This window comes from Wallemia mellicola, assembly GCF_000263375.1.
Source record: "Wallemia mellicola CBS 633.66 unplaced genomic scaffold WALSEscaffold_29, whole genome shotgun sequence".
Taxonomy (NCBI): Eukaryota; Fungi; Basidiomycota; class Wallemiomycetes; order Wallemiales; family Wallemiaceae; genus Wallemia; species Wallemia mellicola.
Window position 1 is genome coordinate 87797 of NW_006531986.1, and position 23383 is coordinate 111179.

The following is a 23383-nucleotide window of genomic DNA, read 5'->3' on the forward strand; positions in this document are numbered from 1 at the left end:
ATGAGCAACGATCCACAAGTAAAGAAGGAGGAATCAGCTGAAGATACTTCTACGGCGATCCTTAGACCAAAATCTAGGTATGTAGCTAGACGTCCTTCTCCTTTCCTCTAACGAATTACAGTCCAAACCGTTTGATTGTCGATGAAGTCCGTTTTTAGCAATTTATTAATATTACAGGCTGACGTTCTATAGGCAACAGCAGACGACAACAGTGTGGCTACTATAAACCCAGCAACGATGGAAACTCTCGGCTTATTCCGTGGTGACACTATCATCGTCAGAGGTAAAAAGCGCAAGGACACAGTCCTCATCTGTCTCTCCTCTGACGATGTCGACGAGGGCAAAATACAAATGAACAAAGTCGCACGTAACAACCTCCGCGTAAAGCTCGGTGACGTAGCTAACATTCACGCTTGCCCTGAAATTAAGTACGGAAAGCGTATCCACGTTTTACCTTTCGACGACAGCATTGAAGGTCTCACTGGTAACATCTTCGATGTCTACCTTAAGCCATATTTCTTAGAGGGTGTGTCTCTTCGGCATTTTTTCTGCACTTTCTAACCCTACGTAGCATACCGTCCTGTCCGTAAGAACGACACCTTCCTAGTTAGAGGTGGTATGCGTACTGTTGAGTTCAAGGTCGTCGAGTGCGATCCATCCGAATTCTGTATTGTCGCACAAGATACCGTCATACACACAGAGGGTGACCCAATCAAGCGTGAAGATGAGGAGTCTAATCTCAATGAAGTTGGTTATGATGATCTTGGTGGTTGCAGAAAGCAACTCGCTCAAGTTCGTGAATTAGTCGAATTGCCTTTAAGACATCCACAACTTTTCAAATCCATTGGTATCAAACCTCCACGTGGTATCTTGATGTACGGTCCACCTGGTACCGGTAAAACTCTCATGGCTAGAGCTGTAGCTAATGAAACCGGCGCTTTCTTCTTCTTGATAAACGGTCCAGAAATTATGTCTAAAATGGCTGGTGAATCTGAATCAAACCTCCGTAAAGCTTTCGAAGAAGCTGAAAAGAATTCACCTGCTATCGTTTTCATTGATGAAATTGACGCTATTGCACCAAAGCGTGAAAAGACCAACGGTGAAGTTGAAAGAAGAGTAGTATCACAATTGTTGACACTCATGGATGGATTAAAAGCACGTTCAAACATTGTCGTTATGGCAGCAACCAACAGACCAAACTCTATCGATCCTGCTTTGAGACGTTTCGGTAGATTCGACAGAGAAGTTGATATCGGTATCCCAGATCCAATTGGTAGACTTGAAATCTTACGTATTCACACTAAGAACATGAAACTCGGCGATGATGTCAACCTTGAACAAATTGCAGCAGATACTCATGGTTACGTTGGTGCGGATATGGCTAGCTTGTGCTCTGAAGCTGCTATGCAACAAATTAGAGAAAAGATGGACTTGATCGATCTCGATGAAGACACTATCGATGCTGAAGTCCTTGACGCACTGGGTGTTACAATGGAGAACTTCCGTTACGCTCTTGGTGTATCTAACCCATCTGCACTCCGTGAAACTGTCGTTGAAGTTCCTACTGTCACCTGGAACGACATTGGTGGTCTTGATAAGGTTAAGCAAGAATTACAAGAAACTGTTCAATACCCAGTTGAACATCCAGAAAAATTCATCAAGTACGGTATGTCACCATCTAAGGGTGTTCTCTTCTATGGTCCACCAGGTACTGGTAAAACATTGCTTGCTAAGGCTATAGCAAATGAATGTCAAGCAAACTTTATCTCAATTAAGGGTCCAGAATTATTGACAATGTGGTATGGTGAATCTGAAGCCAATGTTAGAGATGCATTCGATAAGGCTAGAGCAGCAGCACCATGTGTTATGTTCTTTGATGAATTAGATTCAATTGCTAAGTCAAGAGGCGCAGGTGCAGGTGGTGATGCAGGTGGTGCTTCTGACAGAGTTCTTAACCAAATTTTGACGGAAATGGATGGTATGTCAGCCAAGAAGAACGTATTCGTTATTGGTGCAACTAACAGACCTGATCAAATTGATCCAGCATTGTTACGTCCTGGTAGATTAGATCAATTAATTTACATTCCATTACCGGATGTTCCATCTAGATTATCAATTCTTAAAGCAACACTTCGTAAATCACCAGTTGCACCATCAGTGGATCTTGAATTCCTTGCGAACCAAACTCATGGTTTCTCTGGTGCTGATTTGACTGAAGTTTGTCAAAGAGCCGCTAAATTAGCAATTAGAGAGTCAATTAACGCTGATATAGAAGCAAAACGTGCACAAAAGGAGAAATTAATAGCTGAAGGTGCTGATCTTGATGCTGCAATGGAGGAAGATGTTGACAATGATCCGGTACCTGAAATTACGATCGCACACTTTGAAGAAGCAATGAGATTCGCTAGAAGATCTGTATCTGATCAAGACATTAGAAGATACGAAATGTTTGCACAAAATCTCCAACAATCTAGATCATTTGGCAGTCAATTTAGATTCCCTGGACAAGGTGAACAAGGTGCTTCTCAAGAGCAAGATGGTCAAGGTCAATTTGGATCTGGCGGGGATGACGCTGATGATCTCTACGCATAGGTTGCTTTTCTCATTTCTTTGTAAAATTTTGAAAGTATTTTTTATTCGATATTCAAAAGCAATAAGTAAATAATATTATGCATTATCTATATATAAAAGGAAAGAATAAATAGATTAGAGAGTTTATTTACCAGCCATCCGCTTGGATTTGCCTGGTCTTGAATTCTTCGATTTACCACCTTTAAATGGTGCATTAGTTGATTCCTTTGTGTTAGATTTTGCGTATTTCTTTTTACCACCATGTCCAAACTTGGCATCACGTGCGTTTCTTGACATTTTTCTCTTCTTTTTGTCTTCACCGCCCTCGAGTGCATCTTCAAGCTGTATATCGAAATCGTCATCACCAGCGTCAAGGCCTTCAACACCACCCTTTTTACGTTTGAGTGATTTGACTTTATCGACCATTTCCTTTTTGCTCTTCTGTCTCTCAAGCGTCTTCTCGTTTTGAACCTTCTTACCAACCTTCTTCAATTCACGTTGTTTACGAGCGCGTTCTGAGGCTTCAATGTTGCTCTTTTCATCTAACATCTTTTGACGAATCTTCTCCATTTGTACATCAGTTTTAACCATTTCTGCGAAGAAATCTGTCGGTCTGGTGAATGGAGTACCAGATTTGAGAATCTCTGGTTTAGCTTTGTTGACTGCGTCTAATGATTGCTTGTAGAATGCTAATTCACGTGATAAATCATCGTATACGTCTACAGCACCATAATCTGTGATGGATTGATTTGCTGTGACTGCGAGTGTTTCAATAAAGGGAAGTTTATCACTGAGCTTTATGTTTGATAGGATGCGACTGATTGCTGCTTTGTTGTTCACGACGACTTTAGTTTTGATTTGAGCGCGGGTGTCTTCGTCGACTTCGCCAGTGACATCTTCGAGAGCGACGTCTTCTTCCTCCTCTGAAGCGTCTTCTTCTTCGTCCTCTGGGGCATCATTAATGAAACTATCTTCCTCTTCCTCTTCCTCGTCTTCCTCTTCGTCATTTTCTTCCTCGTCTTCGTCGTCTTCTCCAGATAATTCTGCCTCGTCGTCAAGCAAATCGTCTGATTTTCCAGTCTAAATAGCTATTAGATATTAGTACAAGATAGTAAAGAATACTAACCTCTAATTGGTCGAGGTAAGCGAGCTGATCTTTAGCTTGTTGATCTAAACCGTCCTCACCTAAAAGTTGGATGATTTTTTGCATCGATTCCTCTGTAACGCCATCATAGTTCTCCTCCTCTGAACTGTTATCCTCATCTTCATCCAATTTTAAAACATTTTTAATTTCCTTTCTTTTGACCATCGTCGCTGTTGATCAAGGTGTATAGTAATGTCAACCATCGGATTTGAAGAATTAATCAATAAGTACACTACAGTATTGTTCGACTGTGATGGTGTTTTATGGAGAGTTAGTTTACTTTCCTTTATTTCCTACTCTAATCGAGTCATAGGGAAATGAACTCATCCCAGGAAGTAAAGAGTTCATAGATCACCTTAGAAAGCACAATAAGAGACTCATTTTTGTCACTAACAACGCTAGTCAATCTAGAGAGCAATACCGTACTAAATTTCAGAAGTTTGGCTTGGATGTCTCAACTGATGAAATCTACGGCAGCGCATACGCAGCTACCGTCTATTTGAAGTACAAATTAAAGTCTAAGAAAGCATTCGTTATTGGTATGTCTGGTTTGGAACACGAATTAGATACCGAAGGGATTGAACACATCGGTGGTACATCAGAAGAATACAACAAGTTAACGACTGATATTGATTTCAAGGGTATAAAAGACTCAATTGATCCTTCAGTAGATACAGTACTTTGCGGTATGGATTTGATGTTAAACTACTCAAAATTATCGCACGCGTTCAGTTACTTGGAAAACAAGAACGTTAATTTCGTTCTGACTAATGATGATAGTACATTCCCACAGTCAGCCGGTATATTCCCAGGAAGTGGTAGTTTGTCAGCCCCATTGATATTAGCTTCAGGTAGAACACCAACCGTTGTAGGCAAACCAAATAAAGAAATGCTCGATTGTATTCTTGACAAGAACCACTTGAATAATGAAGAAACACTCATGATTGGTGATAGACTGAATACAGACATAAAGTTCGGACAAGAGGGTGGTTTAGACACACTCCTAGTTTTATCAGGCGTTTCAAAACGTGAAGATATAGAGAAGGAAAATATTTATCCAAAGTACATATTAAATTCCCTGGATGATTTGAATTAGTATGTTAGAGATAGACATAGAACCCTCTTGAAAGATAACGCAGTTTTGTAAAGTGATCATTTTTAAACATACGCTCTTATTCAAAGCTATGATTCACACGTGTGTTGTAAATTCTCAATCATCGGGTCCCTCTTTTATTTACTCACCATTGTTGTTACTCTTCAAAGAACATATCCGCTCTCGTTTAAGAATTTCAAAAAAAATAAAAAAATGTGATTACAAGAACACTGAAATACGTCACGTTTCTGACTGCTACCATTAGTAAATGAGGAAGCGTCAGGAAAACAGTGACACTTCTAGCAGTTCACCTAGCAGCTCCTCTAGCTCCTCTAGTAGCTCGTCTAATACATCCTCACCTACGAGCACTTCGTCAAATTCCTCGTCGAATACCAGCAGGTGAGTGTCTTGTTTTTTTTACTAGCTGACCATCTAAACCCGTCCTAGTAGCTCAAGTTCTACTTCCAATTCATCCTCTTCTCCAAGCAGCTCAAGTAGTTCAAATACCCCTAGCGATTCGAGCACATCAAGCAGCTCAGAGTCAAGCTCAGCTAGCGACAGACCAACAACTTCTATCGTTACTGTGACACTCTCAAATGGTCAGTATAGCGACCTATACATGACTATACATTCTGACACCAGACAGGTTCATCAACTACAAGCGCTACAACAATCCCAGCAAATGATGGCAGCTCAGGAGGGGGCAAGAACATCGGTGCGATAGTCGGTGGCAGTGTCGGTGGTGGTGTTGGCGCAATTCTCATCCTTCTTCTCGCATTGTTCTTTATCAGGAGGTCCCTTAAGAAAAAGAAACTAAACAATAATTACGACGGAGATATATTTGACCCTCAGAGATTCAGACCAGAGAATGGTGAAAATTTTGAAATAGATAACGCACCAACGCCATACGTTCAGCATCCCGCGACAAGTAGTATGGCTGGATCATCAGCTGGTGGTATGGCAGGTGTAGGTGCAGCAGGTGCTATGGCATCTATACCAGCATCATCTACCCAACCGCCATCAGCACATTCCGGAAGCACAAATCAGCCTATAGGAACTGCAAATGGAGCTAATAATGTCAAGCGTCCATTACAGCCTTCTCAGACATCTGCTGTCAATGTTCACGCCGACGCCGGGAGATACGCTGTCCAGAATGAGGACCCAGATAATTTACGTTCTGACATACCACCAACTTACGACTCTATCTCACGTTAGCTTTGGTCACTTATAGGGTTTTATTTCACTAATGTACCTTCTATTTATTCGATTATTACGTGTTACCTAGAGTTATTTTTATGACATGTTCAGGTACGATCTAGGTACGACAAAGGCGGCGAAGTAGTACAATGGTCGAGTACGTATTGTTCGGGTAGCATTTTCAATATAATCTGGGTTCAATTCCCAGCTTCGCCCCTGTGTACATGCTTTTCAGTATATGACATTATGTCGTTTTAAGGCAGTCAGACAGATGTGTGTGCTTTATATTAATCGCTGGAAAAAGGATGCAAGTGGAAGGACCCTCATCTCGATTAATAAATAGAGATATGCAATTCAGCGACTATGTTTGGTATTCGCCGAGTGTGTCACACATCTCATTGAATCTACATTTACATTTACACTCGGTTGAATGTTTAGTTAGAGTTTCACATCTGATAACTTTTGATACAGTGTATAGTGTAGTGTAGATCATAGGAAGTACAGCAAATGTCTATTTCTAATAATATCAACACACCCGTTAAAGCGGATGAAATGATGAATTTGGTGCTTCTAATTAACTTGTACTCTTATATTGAAGGTGTTGAACTATACTTAGCATCAATTGGGGTTCATACAAAACACTTTAAGGTGTATTCTTTGAATAATTGTCTATAATAATCTACTGGATTGAAATGCGCACATAGCAGCCGACAATGGAATTGTTGTGAAAATGAAATTTAGTCTTTGTTGTTGTTTCGTTATTTACTTTCCATTGCAACTTGTCTATCAGCTTTGTCTACACTACCATCACACATGAGCCAGATTTTAACTTAGCTAGAGATAAAGGTGGAATAGTTAAATGGAGCCAAATCATATTCGACAATTTATTTTTCATTGTCATTATCGTGTTGGTATTATGTTATTCTAACATTTACAATAAATAGCAGTGTAGGATTATCCGTTCAAATAGACTAGAAGCTACAGTGAAAGCCAAAATAATCAGCTGTTTGACCACTTTAAATTCAGCCTCCTAATAATTAACCACCCTCCCCTCCAAGTATGGAACATACAGTTTTAGTATATGCGAATGAGACTCGACTCAGCAGTTGTTTTCATCTGCGAAGACTACATGAAGTCGTTGAAAAATGGTTATCATAGCGAAAAGATCATTCTATACTTACTGTGAGCGTTGCATTCTTGCTAATTTGCCTTTTATTTATACTCAAAGAGAGGTATTGTTCCTCAGTGAGTTCTATGCTAATCGTCTGTTTGAAAGGCTGACTGATTGATTTTCACTTTCTCTTAATAACAAAGTAGTAGCTGATCCTGTGGATACAAAATGTGGACCTCCAGGACCGTAATAATACCACAGGAAGTTTCAACTTGACAATCACGGTGTATTATTTACTTAATACATTCGTTAGACGTATATGTTTGCTGTAATTTTAATTTCAAGCGCGTTAGCGTCGTATACCCAAGTATTGTTATTCAAAGTTGTCTCAAACTTGATCTTGAAAATTGAAAACAGACTTTTAGAAACACTCAACTTGGTGTCATATAAAAGTATACATCTCAATAATCAATTTTTTGTATAGCGACCTTCCAGTCAGGATGATATACGAGGTATAGATCACGATTTAGATAGGAACATCCTCGAGATCGGTAGAAGGAATATACGTTATTGCGTACGTTTTAATAATAGAGCTCCAGAGATAATCAAGAAGTCTTATGAAGGTATAGGATTGGACAACAGCTGACCTGATAAACGCATATAAAGACACTCGTTCGGGTGAGCTGTCTTGCCAATTAACTTCTGGAGTGATGGCATTGAGTGGATATGATTTAGATCAGAATGTTTAAATGTATGCACTCCCCATGATGATCATCTCGCTATTAAGCCAAGAAATCGAAACGGTATATCTCGGATCGAGATTAATGATGTCGGCCAGCTCATAAGCATGAATACGCGAGTTGTAGTTATAGATTTGTTACAATAGGATATCTCGTGAGATACGTTTTACATAGGATAATATCAGAGTCTCTCGAGAAAGCATTTTACGTTATTTATAATTACATCAGCGTTAAACTAACTGACTTAGCTCGCGATAACACTAAAATTGGTTGCAATTAGAAATCCAGTACATTCCTAGTTAAAGCAATACAAATCACACTAACAATGTAGTATTGTGATATATTGTTATGTAGACTAATAACCCCAGATACAGAAGATTTAGAGAGATATCTCGTAGTAAGTAAAATAACTCAGCAGTACTATATAAAATAAAGCTGCAATGTATGCACCTACTCGTTAAATAAACTTTGCTTCCATTTGTCTGCTATTTGACTTTTTTATGACAATACAAAGAAAAAAAAAGATCCTGCTACTTAGTTGAGAGTCACAAAAGATATTGTAAGAACTCAAAGCTCCTCCTAATCACTGTCGTCATTTCGATAGGGCTTCAGATAAACGTTTTAGAGGTTTCTGGTACAATTACAGGATAACAAAATTACCAACAAAGTCTACATGAACGTTCACAAATGATAAATTAAAATATTTTTATCTAATTCGTCATATTCTCGCTAAACTGTCTCATCAGACACCCATGAGAGGGAATGTACGGCGAATATCAACGAGTTACAAATTCAGGAATGTCCTTGGTGTGTAGATTAATACTAAATTACTCATAATACTAATGTTGCAGGCACTGGGTCATTTACTGTTGAGCCACCAAAAGCGGTAGGAATAGCGAGCAGTCGAGGGCAACGACTGTATCAAGAGGATGCACTATCCGCGAAAGTTCTCAATTTACCAATGACACCTTCAATGAAAGACAATCAGTGTGCGTATTTTGGGATATTCGACGGACATGGCGGTCCATTCGTTTCACAATACTTACGTGACCATCTGGCGAATTTAATTGAACGTATTAGTAAACGTGATTGGAGCCTACTTGATTATTTCCGCGTATATGGTCTGTTTAGCCTTCTCTGGCTGACGTTGCTGAAATGACGACAGGAAATTATTTCCCCTACGACAAAGGGCATAGCGGTGAACTGACTATTAAAGAGCGTCTCATGCTCGCTTTCTTGAAGGCTGATAAAGCTGCGATAACAGATGCACAAAATAGGGCCTACATGTGTGGCTCGACGGCATCCGTTCTTCTCCTACAGAGTTTAGATGACCCCCCAGCATCTTATGCATTTAGTGGACGTCTGCAAATGTCAACTGCTCACTGTGGTGATACTGCAATTCTCCTCGTTAAGGCTCACTCAGGCACTGTTGAGCGTCTTACAGATGACGACCACGCTGATAATATAGGCGAGGCAGCTAGGTTGAAACACTTTCGTGGTGCTCTCGTTCAGGATAGCTACGGTGAAAGTAGACTACTAGGCCAGATCGCGAACACTCGTAGTATTGGCGATGCAAAGTACAAATCCTGGGGTGTTACTGCTGAACCGCACACCAGAAGTTCAGAAATCGACGGGCGGAATTACAGTCTAGCGATATTAGTCAGTGATGGCATCCTCAATACTATATCTATACAGGAAATTGCTGATGTAGCTCGTTCGAAATTTGCTCAACAGCTTGTACGTGGTCGCGCAGCACAGGCAGCAGCGCAAGCAGTTGTAGATTTTGCCATAGACGTAGGCGCGGATGACAATTGCTCTGCGCTCGCTGTACCTCTCCCCGGATTTATGACCGCAGGTAAAGGTCGAGACAAGACTCGCGATTTACGTGATTATAGATTGCAGCTTGCAAATGATCCAGATAGTGTCAGACAGAGAAGACAGTAACTTTGTAATTTATGTATTATTCTATATCATCAGTTTACATGACTGCTGCTTGTTGATCACGCCATGATTCGAAACTGGTTAGCATCTCAGTCGTAATCCGGCGTCTGACTGCCCAGCACGCGTCGATAAAATGTTGCTTCTTAACCTATCATATATTAGCAGGTAAAAGTTTCACGAAAAATTCACTCACATGTTCAGCGTTGAGACTTTCCTGCATTGCCCTCATTGCAGCATCTTGACAGATACTGACTATTTCTGCACCACTACATCCTTGTGTCTGTCTATGTATTATATATGGACTTTCCGACTTGGCAAATACTTACCATCTTCGACAATTCGTCAAGATCTATACCTTCCTCGACTGTCATCTTGGCCAAGCGTAGTGCAAAGAGCTGCTTTCGAGCCTCTTGTTCAGGAGGTCCGACGTATCTAAATGAGTGTCAGTCGAGAATATCATTATATGAACAATGTACTGACATTATCCTATCCAGTCGGCCGGGACGCATCAAAGCAGGGTCCTTAGCGATGTTATTACACATAAGCAAGATCTAAACATAAACTCACTATAACTTGCGGTTTGTTTGTAGCAGCCAGGACAGTTACACCGTTGAGTTCCTCTATACCGTCCATCTTGGGTTGTCGTTAGTAAAATATTTTACAAGTAAGTGTCAACCCACCTCATTAAGCATACTTGCGACCATTCCAGAGGTAGTAGAAGAGTTGTCATCACGTGCACTGGCGATACTGTCAATCTCATCCTATTTATTTAGTTAGATTTATCATGAACAACAAATGTGACAGACAAAGAAGATGATAGATGGAGCAGCCGCTCTTGCTTTCGCGAAAATATCTCTGATAGCGCGCTCGGAACCACCCACGAATTTATCAAGCAGCTGTTAAAAGTATGAATATGGAAATATAAAATGGGCGAGATATACTCACTTCTGGTCCTTTAACAGCAAGGAAGTTTATGCCACTTTCACCCGCTAAGGCTTTCGCTGCGAGTGTCTTCGAACATCCCGGAGGACCGTAAAGGAGAACGCCACGAGGTGGGGTCAGGCCGAGCCTTACAAATGTGTCAGCATGTCTTTGAGGCCAGATGACACTTTGCTCGAGAGACTTCTTGACGTGCTCCTGACCTGCTATATCGCTGAAGCGAGTCTCAGGGAGCGTTAGCTGGACTGACCGCAATGCAGATGGACGGATGTGCGGCAAGGCGTCGACAAGATCTTGAACTTGAAGGTATGCATCAGTTTTTTCCTCTATAGAACGCTTGATTGCACGCGTGGAAGCTGCTCGGACTAATGATGAGAGATCTGCACCAACGAATCCATGAGTCTTTGTAGCAACACTGTGAATATCCTCGGCGGTTACATTTCGTGGCATGCTATTTATTTGTTTTGTGAGTATCTCGTAGCGTTGACTAGCATCGGGGATTCCTACTTCAATTTCGCGATCGAGACGCCCTGGTCGTCTAAGTGCGCTATCGAGTGCATTAGGACGGTTTGTCGTACCTATGAGGAAAACGCTTGGAGAGTTAGTATCCTTTCCGTTATTCATCCCGTCGAGCTCTGTGAGTAGCGTCGCGACAACACGTTTCTCAACTTCGCCTGTGCTTCCGTCGCCATCGCGACTAGGACAGAGAGTGTCGATCTCATCTATAACTACTATAACGCCCTTGTTTTGTGTGAGTGATCGAGCGTGTGTGAATACTTTGCGGAGGTTGTCTTCGGTTTCGCCGTGGTATGCTGAAGACAACTCGGGTCCATTTACGAGAAGAATTGGCAAACTCAAAATTGTAGCTGCGGAACGAGCAAGGAGCGTCTTACCAGTACCTGGAGGACCATGTAAGAGGAGACCTTTCGGTGGTTTGACCGCAAATCGGGTGAATAAGTCCGGGTAATTGAGCGGTAAGCCAATCAAATCAGATATCTCATTGATCTGCTTGGACAGACCACCTATGAGGGGTCTCTCTGTGGATGGTTCTATCAACGTGGCTTGTGATGTCAGAGACTCGTTCTGGGTGGATGAGTTAAGACGTATGGTCGTCGAGGGTGTCACTTCATATGCTCTTCTGTTGTCATTGAGTGCAAGGGTCGAAAGGCCGGTATCCAGGTCTAAAACCTTGAAATGGTTCAGCTTAGACTTGAAATGAAGAGAGAACTTGAATTCGGGCTTCAAGAAACGCAACTCAACGAGGAAATCTTTTATTAAGGCTTGCAGCAATCTAGATTGCCTATCATCGAGCTGTAAATCCGTGTCTATTGAAATGGAAGATATCGGGATAAGGTTGAGTTTGGACAAGTCAGTCAGAATTTCTACATTAGTAGGTTGATTAACACCTAGTTGATTGAATAAGGGTGTATGTACACCAATCAATTCGTCTTCGGTGTTACTTGGCCATGCAGATCCAACGATGAAGGAAGAATTCGCTTCTATAACGACTAATTGCGAAATTTGTAAGCGAATTTCTCTCAATTTAGTGTTATTTATATAAATTCTGTTATTCTGTCTATTATTAGCTGCATTCCCTATATTCTGTATGATCATTGTAAAAATTTAAGAACGTCAATGATGTCATATTAATTGATCACGTGTGCGATTGTTCTCGATTAATGACCGGTAAATAGTAGCGAGTTGTACATAAACGATCATGTCACATAGTCTCGAAGTGAGTGTAGAGTTCAACTATAGAGGACAGTGACTTAGACGAAGGCAAACAACCACAACATCTTGGAAGAAGCTGTCAACGTAGCCAAAAGAGTGAGTGCGACCGTTCAACTATAAGAGGAATACTGATAGACACCTCCTAGGCGAGCTTCGACAGCAATTCACTTAGTCACTTAGAATCATTAGCTGTGGGTGGGAAATTATTTGACACAATATAAACTGACGAAAGCAGAGTGAGAGAGCACAATTGGTGCACAAGCATAGAGAGTTGCACGACGATGACGCTGAACAGGATGTTACTAGCGTAAGTGGGGCTCTAAGCGACGACGGATCTAACAGAAAGATAGGTTCACTTGTATGGCCAAAGAGCTCGTGGATTATCAATTGGCCATGACTATGAACATCGTAAAAGCGTCAGCTCATAAAGTCAGAAGTAACCTCAAAATCGCGAATTTTCATTTCAGATTTCACCTATTTTCAGATTTTCTTGTATTTAACAAAGACCTATACATAAAAAGCTACAGAATGGCGTTTAGAACTTTGCGAAAGCCTTAGCAGCAGCCTTGTTCTTGATGACACGGAGAACGTTGAATCTGACGGTCTTTGAGAGTGGGCGGCATTGACCGACGACGACTTGGTCACCGACTTCGATACGGAAGGCAGGGGAAGCGTGGACTGGGAGGTTCTTGTGGCGCTTCTCGTATCTGTTGTACTTTGGAACGTAGTGAAGGTATTCTCTACGGATGACGATAGTTCTTGTCATCTTGGTAGAGACGACCTTTCCGGTCAAGATACGGCCTCTGATGGAGACTTCACCGGTCCATGGGCACTTCTTGTCGATGTAAGTGCCGGTGACAGCCTCTTGAGGAGTCTTGAAGCCTAAACCGACGTCCTGAGGTTCTGCTGTTAGATGACGGTACTAGTAAGATGTGGCTACTAACTTTGTACCAGCGACGGTCCTTGGTGACCTTCTTGTTACCGCGGGTCTTTGAGTTTTGGAAGATAGGTTGCTATTCAAGGTTAGTGATATTAACTAGAAAATAGCAACGCACCTTTGGGAAAGTCTTGAGTTGTTGTGCCTCCATCGCGCCTATCTAACTCTGTGCTGACTGACTGCCTGGAAGAAGAAGCGAAGTGAGCCCTCAGATTTTACACTCACGATCAAAAATTCAAAAAGTTTATAAATTTCTAACTAAATAATAGTTTTTATTTATTTATTCTTTCATTCATTCTTTTAATTTTTATTCTACAGGCTTATTATTTATGCTAGCTAGCTATCCACCCAGACATTCCTCGAGCAGGCGACGAGCTGGTTGAAGGCATCGTCCCGCCGTGCTACATTTGTTAGTCGCATCACTTTCACATCCTCTTCCTCCTCCCAGCTCAGCTCGAGTCCGCTGCTGACTTCGACTCCTACACGCAGGCTCGTATTCTTGCGCACAGCCACCAGGGCGTCCAGCTGCACTACAACGTCAGGCCCTTTGAATGGCTTGAAACGTAGCTCACTCGAGTTCAGCGCGAGCGTCCCTGGCGATGACTTCAGTATTGCGAAATGCGTCGACCTGAGAGGCAGATAAGCGACCCTTGATGGCTCCAGTCCAATGTGACGCTTGCTCTTTATTGATCCATTATCGCTCTCCTGCGATAGCATCTCAGACGTGCGCTCAGAGTCCTCGTCATTCCTGCTTGCCCAGACTTCTTGCGCTTGTCTGATAAAAACACCTTTATCGCCATTAATTACTTGGCTTATCATATCTGTGCCTCGCTCTGCTGCTTTCCCGCCGCGTTGGAGAGACGCCGCCATTCGTGACCACTTGCTACCGCCCTTCTTTGGGCTCTTGATGATTTCAGTGCTATCTGTGTTGTCGTTATTCGGATTGCGAGGTGCATCTGTCTTCTTTCTGGTCTCTTTCTTTAATGGGTCGGCGAGTACGGGAAGTGGTTCATTTTTACGCACGCGTTGGCGCATCACACTAAGCGCATACTGTGCATCCGTCGGAACCTCAGGCATATTCCATGCCATGCGCCTGTAGCGCGGGTAATTGATCGTGATTGGTATCCAGATGAAAATAACAAAACCTAGCCCTGCTAAGCTACCCCTCACTAGGGCAGCATGGGATATAAATTGCAGACCAATTAACGCTGGCAGTACTGCTCTGAGTATGAAGTTGCGCGTTGCTTTTGGTTTTCTCCAGAGGTATAAGCTTGGTTATTCACGTTAGAAGTACTATGGATTAAGTGACACACTCACTTCTTTAACTTTTCGATAAAGTCAGCTAAATCTCCGGTCACAAGCTGGATTTCACGGCCATGTGATTCAGTTATGGCTTTGTATGCTTCCTTCATGCTCTTCTCGCGTTGACCCGGGGCATTATTGCCGTCTACATCTAACCCAAACTCAGCCTCCAAGTCAACAATCTCCCTAGCGCGTTCCTGCTCATCTTTGCTTGACTCTATCTGAGAAGAAGATGATGGGGGGAAAACTTTCCTAGAGGTAATTCCAATCAGGACACCAGCGATGATTGTATTCAAGAGCATGTCCGTGAAAACAAGCGTAAGGTATATAGTTACGACTAGGAATGTCAATGGGCGGTTCTTCCACATAATGATATTTCCAAACTGTTTCATACCATCCATGACTGAGTTTGTGGACAAATTTACATAAAGACGCTCAACATTTGAGACTAACTTAGCGTAACGAAACTGCTGGTGTGGATTTTGGTCAAGTTCTACTGGTAGATATTGTTCAACTTTGTAGAGAAAGTAAGCCAACCCGTATGCGAGATAGTCTATGCGGTGCTGTTCATGAGAAGTGTCGTCGATTTCCTCCTTGCTCATATCGTCGGACTGATTTTGCTTAATGTCGTGCTCACTTTCCTGCTCAACATCAATCAGAGCGTCCTGGTTGTAAACATCCGCACTAGACCAGACACCCTCGTGGTCATGACCAAGTTTTGTGTCGTGTGGGATTTCAGTAACTGCTTCACTAGATTCTGCTTCCTCGTCCGCTTCTTCTTTTTGTGCGTCTTCTTTCTTTTTTCGCGCAGCTAGTGCACGCTCTTTGACAAGCTGCGCATCGGTTTTGTAGGCATAATCACCGAGCTGTGGTTTGCGGGAGTAGGATTTGTATGGCTCTGTCGAGTTATAGGCGGCTGAGACGGAGGATATGTGTCTAGCAAAAAATGACAAATAGTTCGCGATGTAGTTATCCTCTATGAGTTTTTCTAGGTTTGGTGGTATGCTATTATCCTCGTCTACTTTCTGTTGTAATCGGGATATCTGTTGCGGATGATTAGGTTTACTCCGTTCCTGGTCGTCATTGCATATGACCGATGGAGTGCGGGGATGGTTGGGTACAGGGGCTGCGTAAGATCCTGGCGGTAGAGTACTAAGTGCAGTATTTTCTATAGTACTGTTTTGCTTTTGGACTTCCTCCTGAGATAAGCTAAGAGCACGCTGGAGCTGTGTAGAAGGTTAGAATGGGCTGATAAAGTAGAATATTACTAACATCTCTATATTCTACGCTATCTAAGCTATCTGTTTCCTGTTTATCTGCTGAATTAGAGTCTGACATCGAAGTTTCTTAGTAAGAGAATACGTCAGACTAACGAGATATCCTCACTATAAAACTATTATACGTCATAAATAGTTATACATATTATTATCTCTTATATATCCCTACTTCGTTTCTTGGATTCACACTATCAAGTCTGTCCGTGCGTCTTTGCATGGAGGACAGCGACAACAAAAGAAATAAAATGGACAACGAAAAGAAGCCAACGAGATCAACGAAAGCCTGCTTGGAATGCAGATCGATGAAATCTCGCTGTAACGGTGACGGTACAAACACCTGTGAGCGGTGCTTGAAGAGGGGGGTAGCTTGCGTATACGAGCAGACTGTTAGGCGGAGAGGAAAGGATAAGCGTCCGCGTATCGTCACTCGACGCAACAAATCAAAGTCGAAATCTGATAGTTTCGATGAACCTGTGACGAAGAGACCGAGAACGTCTTTGAGTACGTCTACGTCTTCAAGCTTTGACGAGCAGCAGTACACGCATTCTCCGCAATCGTCTACTCCCGTTCTATCCACAGCTGCACGGCCCCCACTTACGAGTCATTCTCGCCAACACTCAAATGATCTTTTCAATAGCGTAACAACACCAGCGTTTCTATCGCCTAATACGCAATTTGCACACTTTACTCAGTTCGCTCCTCCGTCCCCGCAGTTTCTTATTAGTCCGAACACGAGTTATGAAAGAGAAACATTCTGGGATCTTCTCGTCAATGATAGATGTAATGTCAATCAATCGAAAGATAGGACGAAAGTTAACAAATCAATTTCTGACGACCTGTGGCTTGTCTTCTCTCGTTGTGATTTCATTGCAACACTTTTCAACATTAGCAATTTCTTCGACAACATCAACGACTCAGCTAGACGCGTAAATGTCGAACCTTCACTCATTCATTCTCTCCTGGCTATCAGTCATGCTTTACAGGGTCAATTTCAGATCGCTTATGTGATGGCAGACCGTGCCCATTCTACTCTTCGTTCAGCAATGATGACCGGAAGACTTACCGTCGGTATTGCACAGAGTGCCGTCGTAGGTAGCGCTTTTTGTGATTGCACACAAACTGATCTCACTCAGGTACTCCAATACTACGAATCTTTCCCACTCGGTACTTTCAATATTAAAAGATTAGCAGCACCACTCTATGCAGCAGATGCAGTTATAAAAAACCTCGCACTCACATGCCTCGATGCTGACAAAGTCGCTCACGTTTTCGATGACGATGGTATTCCTATTAGCACGACAGAGCAGGAAGTAATTAATTTTAACGATATGCACCTCCAGCCTCCGCTTCACTCGACGGAAGATTCGTCCACCTGTCCTTGCCAATCCTGGGCTCAGCCTTCGCATGTTACGCGGAAAGACGATGCCATCAGGTTTAGACATATACCCAAATTCGCTACTGAAAACGTCTCTGAGTCGCACATACACCAGGAGGAGATTAGGCGGGTTGTTTGGGGGACAGTTAACAACGGATGGTATCTCCAAATGTTGGATCCGCACGCCGTTGCAACGTTACACACTTCCCAGAGTTCGAATTATGGTGTCTTTTATACCGCCGAGTCATTTGTTTTGTCATTACCGGAAGAAGGATTGCGAAGATGGTCGAGATACACACTCTGGGCTTTCGTTGACCGCTTGAAATTGTTATGTCACGCCGCGACACGTCTATCGCGTAGTCTTCCCCCACTCGAGCTTCACATGCGAGCTAACAAAATAAGTGCTGAGGTTGACAAAATTGAGCGCGACTTGGCAAACCTTCATAGTTGTAACAGGGGCGTGCATGGATGGCACGTAAGCAATGTCGCTTTCATCACAAGGTTGATCCTCACGGCCAAGACGCGTCAGTTTTCGCATCCAGATGGTACTAACACTGGTCCTTCGGATTATTACACTAGACAACGGGCCCGCGAATGGCTTGATGCACACTCACTGATTTGGGATCATATCATCAATAAACAGTCGATTGCTAATCAGCCAATGATTTTCGTCGCACTTATCTGTCAAGCTCTTCGATGCCTCGATCTGGTGGCCTTGGATTCGGCTTTCACGAGAGCTATTCATGTCGCTAGAAACATTCTCAAAGGGATAGAAGAAATGATCGCAATTTATCCAACAAGCGAATCATCCGATCTTGATAAAATGATGACCAAAGTGAAAGTTTCTTGTGATGAACTTGAGAAGAGAACAATTTTAGCACAATGTCAACCTAATGACAGTATCATTCTTCAGAATATACAGTATATAAAAAACGAGCAATCATGACAAATTTTTTAAATATCCACGGGTTTTTTATATTGAATATTAACACCATTCACACATCGCCAAGAACATTTTTCTTATACAAGACAATTTACTCTACTGCATTGATACACGGACTTTTAGCAGAAATATTTCCCATAATAGTTGTCCAACTTACAAATATATATCTTTCTTGTATGTATAAACATGAATAAAGTGACAAAAAGAGAGTTACTCCGATATTAAGTATATTAGGTTACTTGTAAATTGCCCAGACCATTTGTTACATTATCGACTGGGCTGCTTTGATTGTTGGATGATTGATATTGTTGAATTTGACGTTTCTGCTGACCAGCGCGAACGCCGCCTCTTCTTACAAAGTCTCTCATCCGACGAACCTCCTCTTCAACTCTATCAAGTACAACTCCACAAAATGCTTCTCCATCACGCAGAAGGTCACCATCTGCGGCTGGTGGTGCGGTGAAAGCAGCTTCTAGAGAGCGCGTGGTCGATTCTTGGAGAGACGCGAAAAGCTTTGCCGTTGACCTTCTCAGTGCGGATGATGCGGGCGGTGGAAGCATGTCATTGTCATAAATTTCATCGGAAAGCATGTGCTCGTCATCTTCATCTTCGCTCTCGTCCATTGGTTCAGCGTCAGATACCCAGACCCATTTACCACCTTCAGCCATAACCCATTCTCTGTCCTCATCGACACCACAGTCAGGATCAACTTGGGTCGGTTTCCAGGCTTCTTCGACTTCCCATCTCTGCCAGTCGCTCGGTGGACCGACGTCTGCGCCGAGACCGAGTACTTCAACTAAACCAAGTCCGTCACGCTCCTTTCCCCAAATTTTACCATCAATTTCGAGTCTAGATAGATGTGGAAATAGTGGAAGGAAGTGCATGAAGTATGCTCTAAATGGCATACTCGTCGTATCATCAGCACCTTCGAGTGGAGGTGCAATGCGCGGGTTTCTGCTAGGAGGGAAGGAACCACAGAGTACCAAAGTGTGTAAATTGCGTGATGGGTGTATCAGATGAAATAATCCATGTGGAGATGTCCAGCAAACGTTGCGTACTTCCAAGATACGGAGTTCGCTGAGTGATGTCGTGGCTTCAGAGAGGAAAGACCGACCGTAAGCCGTCGAAGAATCCCGTATGTTTAAATTAACTAAGCGTAGGCTCTGCAACGATGGGTTTCGTCGTAATAACAGCGTTAGAGCATCCCGAGATACAGACGGGAGATTACTGAGGTTTAGCGAGGTGAGAAGAGTGATACTCTCGCTTCTAGGCGGAACAAGACTGCTAAGATCAAAGCGCCAACTTAGATGATTGAGTGAGAGGTGCGTCAACGTCCCCGGTAGATTTTCGAACAAACTGGGCGGTAAGTAGATGCTGGGGAGTGATAACTATAGACAGTCAATAAAGGCGATGGTACGGTAGATATTCAACTGACATCCAATCCTTTCAGGTTCTGAGCGGGCTGAATACATCGGGAGATCAGCCTGCCTAATCGACCATCAGCTCTGCCTCCAATAGTGGCTTCCCCGCGCCAATGACTGGCTTCTGTCCAATCGCCATCAACTTTGAACCATTTAAGCGCCTGCGATGGCGTCCAATCCTTCTCTAGATATTCACCGTATGCGACGACAGCAGCGAGCGTAGGTAGATGTAGCGCTGAAGGTGGAGGAGACGTCCGATAAAGAGATGTGTACACCGGTGGTGATTTTTTACTCGGAGGCGTCTGCGTCGGCATTTTGCTCGATATTTTCTCGTTGGTCGTTTGCGTGAAGGTGTGAAGGTTTAGAAGAGTAGAGATGCGTATAATTTTAGTAATACATTACTATTATGATTGTATATTTAGTCATTATAATCCTAGATCTCTCGTTTATCGCTTATCTTAATCTTGTTCTCTGACCACGAGATACTATGGGCAAATCTGATAAGTTATACGTGACACAGAGCGAATGGAGTGGGGTGAAAGGTCAGCATCTCAGTTCTAAAGGTGCACACAATTATTTGCAGCACGCAGAAGCCGGTTTTAAAGCTTTACCATTCGATTGTTGCGCTCTCAGTTTAGCGCCATTTGAGAACCCTGTTGTAGCAAAAGAGACCGGTACCGTGTATGATCTCGTCAATATTCTCCCTTATTTGAGAAAGTATGGTACAAACCCAGCGTCTGGGAATCCATTATCAACTAAGGACCTTATCAAGTTGCATTACCACAAGAATGCTACCGGAGACTATTACGATCCGGTTACCTTCAAAACTTTTAACGAGCATACCCATATCGTCGCGATTGCTACCTCAGGAAATGTATTCTCCTATGACGCAGTTGAGAAACTCAATATTAAGGCCAAATGTAAGATTTAAGATTGAGTATTAGTAGTATTCTAACAATTTAACTCAAGTCTGGGAGGATCTGCTCTCTGGCCAGCCCTTCAAGAAGACAGACATCATCACTCTCCAGGACCCACATAATCCTAGAAATCAAAATGAGCTTGATTACATACAGAACAAAAAAGCCGTCACCGATAAAGAAGCCGAGCAGGTTTTGAATGATCCTCTTGGAATGATCAACATGAATGCCACTGGTGGTGCAAGTGCAGTACTCAAGAAGATCTCAGATAACGTAGGCATATTCGATTGTTGAATTATTTGCTAATAAATGTTTAAGCAAAACAAAGATAAGGACATGCATGTAGGCCAAAACCTAGACAACAGTCATCTCGTGAAAGCACCAACACATTTTCCAAAATCTACCGGTGATACTTCGGATGTATCGCAAACAGGTTCCAAGGCATATAACGCCGCTAAGTATAGTACTGGTCGCACAGCTGCATCGTTCACTTCCACCATTCTCGATCCTCAATCGAAGAATGAATCGGCATTGATCGATGAGGATGAGCTTATGTTCCAAGAAGTTGAGAAACTTGCAGGTGCGCGCGGTAAAGACAAAGCCAAGGGTAAGGCTTATGCTAGGATAATCACCAACTTTGGCCCTCTTAGTGTGGAACTGCACTGTGAGAAGGCTCCAAAGACATGCTACAATTGGTTAATGCTGGCTCGTGGTGGAAAATACAATGGCGTAACCTTTCATAGGAATATACCTGGTTTCATGGTAAGTATTGTGTCATAATTTTGTCCGGTTTACTAAATTAGCTAAGATTCAAGGCGGCGATCCATCTGGAACTGGAAGAGGTGGTGAATCCTTCTATGGAAACCCATTCGGTGATGAGTATGACCGCAAAAATGCCTACAAGCATGATGCACGAGGCGTGCTTTCCATGGCTAACGCTGGCCCTTCGTCTAATACGTCACAATTTTTCATAACATATAGAGCTACACCTCATCTGGATGGAAAGCACACCGTGTTCGGTCATTTGGTTGGCGGTGTGGAGACCCTTTCTCAGCTGGAAACTGTACAAGTTGATAAAGCGACTAGTCGGCCAATGCGGACTATCAGAATGGAGGAAATTCAAATGTGAGTACCCGTAATTCGACTAACGTTCTAACCAAAAGAAAGCTTCACGGATCCATTTGAAGAATATAAAGACAAACTAGCCCAGCGATTGAAGAAGGAAAGAGGTGATTATGCCCAAGAAGAGTACAGAGCACGTATAAAAGCTGGAAAAGAGCAAAATAGAACAACATGGTACGTATTTATGCTTCTCATTATTTTCCTTATCTGTCATCAGGTTTGGTACCAACCTTGGTGAAAAGCAAACGCGATCACAACCGATCAAACATGATGACAACATGAAAGAGCTACTAGGAGGCACTGGTGGTGGTGGCGTAGGAAAATACCTATCACTGAAACGACCTGCGAATCCTGATCCAGCACCTTCGAAGAAGAAGAAAGAGAGAAGTAACTTTAGCGATTTTAGTACTTGGTAAATTATCAAAGCGTCGAGATATGTACAATTATAATGAATGGAATGATTATGCATAGAATCTCTCGTTTGATTAGAATACGAATGGCATTTAAATATCGCTGTTAGGAGGGTTTATTACAAACTCTGTGAGTCCGCGTACATCATCCTTCTCAACCTCGTTAAGCACTTTCTTCTGCTAAATTTTGTCGAGCGTCGATATCTCCTGGCGGAATAGATGATGGCTTGATACTTCAGGAATAGGCATGATTGAACATCCCTCATACTGTCCATCTATATAGAAGCATTCGCTTGACTCAATTTGTTTGTTCCCGAGAAAACGAACGCGTTCTACAATCTCGATGAGACAATAGGAGAAGAGTATATTTGCGTTACGGTTTGCATGTAAAGATTGCTTTATGTCTTGCAGATCTCCTAGGAGGGATGCATAGAGCTCGTTATGAACAAGACGGTAGACGAATTGATAACGAGCATTGAACGCTTCCCTGGTTGCTCTTTCGCGACCTCGAGTGTGATATCCTCCGTTGTATTCAGGTTAATCCTTATAATGTCAGCTGGCTGCGTTACCCCGTGGTAGTAGCTTGAATGTCCATTGAGCTTTTCGCTCCAATAAGAACTTCTGTTTCTTAGCAGAAGCTACCAGGAAAGGTGCCAAAAAGCTCTAGGCTAGATTTATTGCCTGTTTTCAATATGGAGAGTTCATAAACTAGAATTTTCAAGCAAAATATTCATAAACCGAATAATACAATACTTAATAAGGCCACTAAATAAAATTGCTCAGTTCATTAGTTGGAATGGCCAGGTTAATAGGATTATGATACGCCCCGTTAACCGCAGAAATGTCGATTGAGAGGACTTTTGACGGTTCTAACTAAATTCATCCTCGAGGAAGCGATATGGTGACTTTTTCTTTATTCATAGCAACCTCTTTCATATTCAACCATGGTTGTGATACTGCTAACTTCGGGTATGTTTTCGTCTGAGTGACGAACCTGTCGAGGTGAGCAGGTTTAATGGCTTTTAAACTCATGATAATGTAAAATTGAGGTCTATAACGTAAATCTCGCATCGTTTTGCTACGACTATCGCTTTCAAAACTGATTGGCATGCCTACATGAAGTAAAAGGGCGACTCTCCTACTTAAATATCAATCAGTTATTTATTTCGAATATCTATCTATTCAAGCTCAAACATCTATATTTTATAAGCC

At 42.5% G+C, this 23383-nt stretch overlaps 12 protein-coding genes and 1 non-coding gene across 13 annotated transcripts; 8 read left to right on the forward strand and 5 right to left on the reverse strand.

The window, feature by feature from the left end:
- On the forward strand, window positions 1–2592 carry WALSEDRAFT_22471 (AAA ATPase; the record flags this gene model as incomplete). Its single annotated transcript, XM_006960513.1, has 4 exons — window positions 1–77; window positions 122–146; window positions 193–526; window positions 572–2592. The coding sequence occupies 4 exons, from the start codon at window positions 1–3 to the stop codon at window positions 2590–2592; spliced, it is 2457 nt and encodes an 818-aa protein (XP_006960575.1).
- A 68-nt stretch (window positions 2593–2660) lies between these two features.
- WALSEDRAFT_61494 (Ebp2-domain-containing protein) lies at window positions 2661–4928 on the reverse strand. Its single transcript, XM_006960514.1, has 3 exons — window positions 4031–4928; window positions 3698–3986; window positions 2661–3651 (listed from the first exon to the last, which is right to left on the reverse strand). Exons 2-3 carry the CDS (start codon window positions 3878–3880, stop codon window positions 2716–2718), a joined length of 1119 nt encoding a protein of 372 aa, XP_006960576.1. The 5' UTR covers window positions 3881–3986; window positions 4031–4928; the 3' UTR covers window positions 2661–2715.
- WALSEDRAFT_41436 (2-phosphoglycolate phosphatase) lies at window positions 3908–4928 on the forward strand (the record flags this gene model as incomplete). Its single annotated transcript, XM_006960515.1, has 2 exons — window positions 3908–3985; window positions 4029–4928. 2 exons carry the CDS (start codon window positions 3908–3910, stop codon window positions 4809–4811), a joined length of 861 nt encoding a protein of 286 aa, XP_006960577.1. The 3' UTR covers window positions 4812–4928.
- A 121-nt stretch (window positions 4929–5049) lies between these two features.
- WALSEDRAFT_61495 (hypothetical protein) lies at window positions 5050–6185 on the forward strand. Its single transcript, XM_006960516.1, has 3 exons — window positions 5050–5207; window positions 5256–5407; window positions 5455–6185. The coding sequence occupies exons 1-3, from the start codon at window positions 5077–5079 to the stop codon at window positions 6021–6023; spliced, it is 852 nt and encodes a 283-aa protein (XP_006960578.1). The 5' UTR covers window positions 5050–5076; the 3' UTR covers window positions 6024–6185.
- Window positions 6141–6221, forward strand: WALSEDRAFT_t94. Its single transcript has one exon. It is a non-coding gene; the product is annotated as a tRNA-Pro (tRNA).
- Window positions 6222–8613: 2392 nt separating this feature from the next.
- WALSEDRAFT_61496 (protein serine/threonine phosphatase 2C) lies at window positions 8614–9945 on the forward strand. Its single transcript, XM_006960517.1, has 3 exons — window positions 8614–8663; window positions 8708–8977; window positions 9022–9945. The coding sequence occupies exons 2-3, from the start codon at window positions 8818–8820 to the stop codon at window positions 9798–9800; spliced, it is 939 nt and encodes a 312-aa protein (XP_006960579.1). The 5' UTR covers window positions 8614–8663; window positions 8708–8817; the 3' UTR covers window positions 9801–9945.
- Window positions 9835–12350, reverse strand: WALSEDRAFT_66411 (AAA-domain-containing protein; the record flags this gene model as incomplete). The annotated part of the gene is made up of 8 exons (XM_006960518.1): window positions 9835–9945; window positions 9991–10077; window positions 10124–10229; window positions 10278–10318; window positions 10365–10430; window positions 10478–10558; window positions 10604–10693; window positions 10743–12350. 8 exons carry the CDS (start codon window positions 12348–12350, stop codon window positions 9835–9837), a joined length of 2190 nt encoding a protein of 729 aa, XP_006960580.1.
- A 103-nt stretch (window positions 12351–12453) lies between these two features.
- On the forward strand, window positions 12454–12895 carry WALSEDRAFT_66412 (hypothetical protein; the record flags this gene model as incomplete). Its single annotated transcript, XM_006960519.1, has 5 exons — window positions 12454–12471; window positions 12516–12563; window positions 12614–12658; window positions 12703–12774; window positions 12818–12895. The coding sequence occupies 5 exons, from the start codon at window positions 12454–12456 to the stop codon at window positions 12893–12895; spliced, it is 261 nt and encodes an 86-aa protein (XP_006960581.1).
- Window positions 12896–12952: 57 nt separating this feature from the next.
- On the reverse strand, window positions 12953–13590 carry WALSEDRAFT_34088 (hypothetical protein). Its single transcript, XM_006960520.1, has 3 exons — window positions 13523–13590; window positions 13412–13480; window positions 12953–13362 (listed from the first exon to the last, which is right to left on the reverse strand). Exons 1-3 carry the CDS (start codon window positions 13553–13555, stop codon window positions 13003–13005), a joined length of 462 nt encoding a protein of 153 aa, XP_006960582.1. The 5' UTR covers window positions 13556–13590; the 3' UTR covers window positions 12953–13002.
- Window positions 13591–13701: 111 nt separating this feature from the next.
- On the reverse strand, window positions 13702–15556 carry WALSEDRAFT_61497 (hypothetical protein). The gene is made up of 2 exons (XM_006960521.1): window positions 14722–15556; window positions 13702–14674 (listed from the first exon to the last, which is right to left on the reverse strand). The coding sequence occupies exons 1-2, from the start codon at window positions 15306–15308 to the stop codon at window positions 13741–13743; spliced, it is 1521 nt and encodes a 506-aa protein (XP_006960583.1). The 5' UTR covers window positions 15309–15556; the 3' UTR covers window positions 13702–13740.
- Window positions 15557–16198: 642 nt separating this feature from the next.
- WALSEDRAFT_58778 (hypothetical protein) lies at window positions 16199–20057 on the forward strand (the record flags this gene model as incomplete). The annotated part of the gene is made up of 2 exons (XM_006960522.1): window positions 16199–19689; window positions 19737–20057. The coding sequence occupies one exon, from the start codon at window positions 16199–16201 to the stop codon at window positions 18302–18304; it is 2106 nt and encodes a 701-aa protein (XP_006960584.1). The 3' UTR covers window positions 18305–19689; window positions 19737–20057.
- On the reverse strand, window positions 16199–20057 carry WALSEDRAFT_61498 (hypothetical protein). The gene is made up of 3 exons (XM_006960523.1): window positions 19737–20057; window positions 17117–19689; window positions 16199–17071 (listed from the first exon to the last, which is right to left on the reverse strand). Exons 1-2 carry the CDS (start codon window positions 20034–20036, stop codon window positions 18532–18534), a joined length of 1458 nt encoding a protein of 485 aa, XP_006960585.1. The 5' UTR covers window positions 20037–20057; the 3' UTR covers window positions 16199–17071; window positions 17117–18531.
- Window positions 20058–20199: 142 nt separating this feature from the next.
- Window positions 20200–22193, forward strand: WALSEDRAFT_61500 (hypothetical protein). The gene is made up of 6 exons (XM_006960524.1): window positions 20200–20642; window positions 20692–20912; window positions 20958–21401; window positions 21448–21764; window positions 21807–21935; window positions 21979–22193. The coding sequence occupies exons 1-6, from the start codon at window positions 20210–20212 to the stop codon at window positions 22175–22177; spliced, it is 1743 nt and encodes a 580-aa protein (XP_006960586.1). The 5' UTR covers window positions 20200–20209; the 3' UTR covers window positions 22178–22193.
- The last annotated feature ends 1190 nt before the right edge of the window (window positions 22194–23383 follow it).

Bases quoted from the DNA above. Each gene is read 5' to 3' on its own strand.
- WALSEDRAFT_61500 (XM_006960524.1), top strand. From the start codon at position 20,210: ATGGGCAAATCTGATAAGTTATACGTGACACAGAGCGAATGGAGTGGG. The intron at 20,643-20,691 runs GTAAGATTTAAG...ATTTAACTCAAG, and splicing joins ACTCAATATTAAGGCCAAAT to TCTGGGAGGATCTGCTCTCT. The intron at 20,913-20,957 runs GTAGGCATATTC...TAAATGTTTAAG, and splicing joins TCAAGAAGATCTCAGATAAC to CAAAACAAAGATAAGGACAT.
- WALSEDRAFT_61494 (XM_006960514.1), bottom strand. From the start codon at position 3,880: ATGGTCAAAAGAAAGGAAATTAAAAATGTTTTAAAATTGGATGAAGAT. The intron at 3,652-3,697 runs GTTAGTATTCTT...ATAGCTATTTAG, and splicing joins CTTACCTCGACCAATTAGAG to ACTGGAAAATCAGACGATTT.
- WALSEDRAFT_61495 (XM_006960516.1), top strand. From the start codon at position 5,077: ATGAGGAAGCGTCAGGAAAACAGTGACACTTCTAGCAGTTCACCTAGC. The intron at 5,208-5,255 runs GTGAGTGTCTTG...AACCCGTCCTAG, and splicing joins TCCTCGTCGAATACCAGCAG to TAGCTCAAGTTCTACTTCCA. The intron at 5,408-5,454 runs GTCAGTATAGCG...GACACCAGACAG, and splicing joins TACTGTGACACTCTCAAATG to GTTCATCAACTACAAGCGCT.
- WALSEDRAFT_61497 (XM_006960521.1), bottom strand. From the start codon at position 15,308: ATGAGCAAGGAGGAAATCGACGACACTTCTCATGAACAGCACCGCATA. The intron at 14,675-14,721 runs GTGAGTGTGTCA...TGAATAACCAAG, and splicing joins TTTATCGAAAAGTTAAAGAA to CTTATACCTCTGGAGAAAAC.
- WALSEDRAFT_61498 (XM_006960523.1), bottom strand. From the start codon at position 20,036: ATGCCGACGCAGACGCCTCCGAGTAAAAAATCACCACCGGTGTACACA. The intron at 19,690-19,736 runs GTCAGTTGAATA...GACTGTCTATAG, and splicing joins AGAACCTGAAAGGATTGGAT to TTATCACTCCCCAGCATCTA.
- WALSEDRAFT_34088 (XM_006960520.1), bottom strand. From the start codon at position 13,555: ATGGAGGCACAACAACTCAAGACTTTCCCAAAG. The intron at 13,481-13,522 runs GTGCGTTGCTAT...AACCTTGAATAG, and splicing joins AACTCAAGACTTTCCCAAAG to CAACCTATCTTCCAAAACTC. The intron at 13,363-13,411 runs GTTAGTAGCCAC...GCAGAACCTCAG, and splicing joins AGGACCGTCGCTGGTACAAA to GACGTCGGTTTAGGCTTCAA.
- WALSEDRAFT_61496 (XM_006960517.1), top strand. From the start codon at position 8,818: ATGACACCTTCAATGAAAGACAATCAGTGTGCGTATTTTGGGATATTC. The intron at 8,978-9,021 runs GTCTGTTTAGCC...AAATGACGACAG, and splicing joins TGATTATTTCCGCGTATATG to GAAATTATTTCCCCTACGAC.